Genomic DNA, 4,036 nt, shown 5'->3' on the forward strand with positions numbered 1-4,036 from the left:
TAAAAACTCAGCGCTGGTTGCCACACATTTATCGGGCACTCTCAGTTTTTCTCCATTCAAACTATGCAACAGGTCAGGGGCAGTACACTGCTGTGCATCATCATATGGAGCACCTTGCAGTCATGTCCAAAAACATAGACATAAAGGGAAGAGCCAAACACATTGTTCAGCAAATGGAAAGCCTATCTTTCGTTGCCTTTTGTCACTTTTTACATGACCTTTTTTCAGAGGTCTCAAAGCTGAGCCTTACACTTCAAAAAATTCTCTTATACTTCCTCAGGCAGTTGCTGCAATTGTGGGCTGTGTGGTAACAATTAAAGGATTGAAGGAAAATGCTTTGAGAGAAGGGAAGCTTACAGGAATTCTTAAAGGCTCAGTGCAACAGGAAGGGCCATCAACAAGCAGGAGTGAGAGGGCTGCAAGTAGCCACACAGTCATAACCTTCCAAAATGTTAAATTGAAAGGCCCCCAAAATCAGGCCACATTCAGAAGTGATCTAAAGGCCGCAATTGAAAAAACAGTTGACATTACTGTTAAAGAATTGGAGATCAGGTTTGCAAACATGATGTCAAGTGTTACACTGCACGGACATTCAAAGGGATCAGAAATCATCAAGTCATTTTCAGTGTTTTGTCATGATGCATGGCCAGAGGACATTGATAGCTATGGCAAGTGTGAGATAGACACACTTGTTAAATGGTACAGGGAGCTCTTATCAAACAATGGCTGTGATGTCACAGCTGTGCAGAAGGAATGGCTAATGTTGAAAATATTAGTGAAGGATTGGTTTATGGATAAGACTTACGGTGACCTATGGACAGTGATGCTGAGCAAGGAGCCGTTCTGTACAGATTTTAAAAATCTGCTTCACTTAGTGGAAATAATGCTGGTGCTTCCGATATCTGTAGCTCAGTGCGAGCGAGGATTTTCAGCACAAAACAGAATAAAATCAAAAGTGCGCAACTCCCTAAGTGTAGAAACACTGGAATACTTGTTAAGGATCAGTACAGAGGGCCCTACACTTAAACTTTTTGACCCAGAGCCCAGTGTAAAGCGCTGCTTGTCAGCCAGCAAAAAAAAAGCACAGACCAAAGTATACTGGCTGGCCTAATGATGCTGACATTGCAATGGTTAGTGACAGTGAACTTGAAGAGTAATTAATTTCTTTATATTTGTACACTCATTGCGAAATGATTATTTCAGAAATGATTGTTTATAATGTCTGTTATTGTGTTAATTCTTGTGTTATTATGTGTAAGACATTTTCAGTGTTTGTATTTGTAGTGTTCCTTACACATGTTGTGTGTAAGACTCTGGACTTGAAGTTTTGCTTATTCGTTTTAACACATTTATGTGTTATTTATTCTTCTGTTATTATTATCTATAAGACCTTGCAGAGGACACTAGTAGGCAGGTGAAATATCTCAGATGGGAGAAAGGAAAGGCAGTGTAAGGTAGACTGAAGAAACAAATAAACAATACAAGTAAATATTATTTGTTTATTTCACATTTGGCATGCGGTAGAGATTATGGCTCCCAAAAAAAGCATTTGGCTCCTAAATATTTTGGGTTTAGGAGCCAATGGCTCCCAAATTTTTTTTTCTTTCTGGAGCCCTGTAAGGTATGATAAAAAAAGTTCTCTATATAATTTGTTTTTGCAGGAATTAAATAAATAATTTCTTTACATTTACATAGCGCTTTTCTCACTACTACACTACTCTAATATGCCAACTCCACATAGACAGCATCCAGGCCAGCATTTGAAACACAATTCAGAAGCCAGGAGAGAACTGTGTTAAATGTTAATGAAAGATAAAAATGCACCAGATAATAAAGTCTTGATGTTACTTTCTGGATTTTGACAATGGTCATCTTTCAGGAACAGATACAAACTTGCCCGAACTGACAATCAGATTCTCAGCCACTCTTTTCCATTCCAATTAAAATCCTTCCTTCCTTCCCTATTAAGGTGTGATGTTCCTAGATGGTGGGGTCCATTCATGCCCCTTAAAGCTAATATTACAGTGGGATTTTGTTACCTGCAAAAGGCTGCCAGACCTTACCATACAACCTCAGTTTTAGAAGAGAAAACTCATCTGTGAGTCTACAATTTAATACTTCCTAATAATACGTACAATAGTAATAGTAACAATAATAATAATTTAATAATACATTTTTTACAGGAACCAAACCCAACCCTAAGTGTTTTATTAATAATAATAATAAAACTATACTAATATCTCAGGTTCCAACAGGACAAACTTATACAACACAAACAAATTACATTTACTCTTACACAGTAATGTAAATCACATTTTTCACACACTCAAAACGCACTTACACAATTAAAGCCATCAGTACAAATGGCACACCTATATTCCTATATTCCATTGGCTATATTGTGGCAGGCAGCTGGAATCCATGCCCAGCCGGGATGCCCCTGCACACTATTCAGGGGGAGCAGCCCTGGACACTGCAATACCTCCCCCTGGACGCTAGATGGCCGTCCCCCTGGGGTGGAGCAGTGCCTCGGTTTCCCACAGGGCTCCCTGGGAATTGGAGTTGGGTGCAGCCCTGTTGGGTCCTGCAGGCACCGCCAGGGGGTGCTGTGTTTGTGACTCCTGAGCCCATGTGGGCAGCATATACATCACACCCGGAAGTGCAGCCGGAACTCTGTGATCAAGCATCTGGAGCACTTCCGGGTGAACTATAAAAGGAGCCAGTGATCACCACTCAGTGGCCGGAGTCGGGTGGAGGAGGATGAGGTTGCCTGGGAGGAGTGGTGGTGCCAAGGAGGAAGAGAAAGTGCGGCGTATTAGAGGTGTGCTTGTGCTTGGGACTATGTATTTCCTGTGGGTCACGGGGAAGACATGCACCCACAGGGAAAGAAAATAAAAAAGTATTTGTTTTATTTTACATGTGCCTGCTGTGTCCAATCTGTGTCGGGTCAGGCACTATATAGTGTCGTCTTACAATATATATAGGGTGAGTGAAAATTATGTTAATATTTGAATGGCAGAGACAATTTATTCACAAAACATATTTCATATGTGCAAGATGATTTACAGGAATGTCTCAACCTGTTTGCCATCATGTTCAACACATGTACCATATGTGGCACATAAATTGTCCACAAAAATTGTGTACAAGTATACACATAGCAGTTAGTGTTAACATAATTTTGACTCACCCTGTACATTCATCACAAGCAGACCTACAACAGCTCCAAAGGAAAACAATTCTTCCTCATTCAGCTGCTCCCATTAGGGGTCGCCACAGCGGATCATCTTCTTCCATATCTTTCTGTCCTCTGCATCTTGCTCTGTTACACCCATCACCTGCATGTCCTCTCTCACCACATCCATAAACCTCCTCTTAGGCCTTCCTCTTTTCCTCTTCCCTGGCAGCTCTATCCTTAATATCCTTCTCCCAATATACTCAGCATCTCTCCTCTGCACATGTCCAAACCAACGCAATCTCACCTCTCTGACTTTGTCTCCCAACCATCCAACTTGAGCTGACCCTCTGATGTACTCATTTCTAATCCTGTCCATCCTCGTCACACCCAATGCAAATCTTAGCATCTTTAACTCTGCTACCTCCAGCTCTGTCTCCTGCTTTCTGGTCAGTGCCACCGTCTCCAACCCATATAACATAGCTGGTCTCACTACCGCCTTGTAGACCTTCCCTTTCACTCTTGCTGATACCCGTCTATCACACATTACTCCTGACACTCTTCTCCATCCATTCCATCCTGCCTGCACTCTCTTTTTCACCTCTCTTCCACAATCCCCATTACTCTGTACTGTTGATCCCAAGTCTTTAAACTCATCCACCTTTGCCAACTCTACTCCTTGCATCCTCACCATTCCACTGACCTCCCTCTCATTTACACACATGTACTCTGTCTTGTTCCTACTGACCTTCATTCCTCTCCTCTCTAGAGCATATCTCCACCTCTCCAGGGTCTCCTAAACCTGCTCCCTACTATCGCTACAGATCACAATGTCATCAGCAAACATCATAGTCCATGGGG

General features: G+C 41.9%; 1 protein-coding gene across 1 annotated transcript; it reads right to left on the reverse strand.

Moving 5' to 3' along the window:
• Positions 1-3,259: 3,259 nt before the first annotated feature.
• On the reverse strand, positions 3,260-4,036 carry LOC127527213 (uncharacterized). Its single transcript, XM_051925201.1, has one exon. It carries the CDS (start codon positions 3,927-3,929, stop codon positions 3,264-3,266), a length of 666 nt encoding a protein of 221 aa, XP_051781161.1. The 5' UTR covers positions 3,930-4,036; the 3' UTR covers positions 3,260-3,263.

Source organism: Erpetoichthys calabaricus, chromosome 3, assembly GCF_900747795.2.
Source record: "Erpetoichthys calabaricus chromosome 3, fErpCal1.3, whole genome shotgun sequence".
Classification (NCBI taxonomy): Eukaryota; Metazoa; Chordata; class Cladistia; order Polypteriformes; family Polypteridae; genus Erpetoichthys; species Erpetoichthys calabaricus.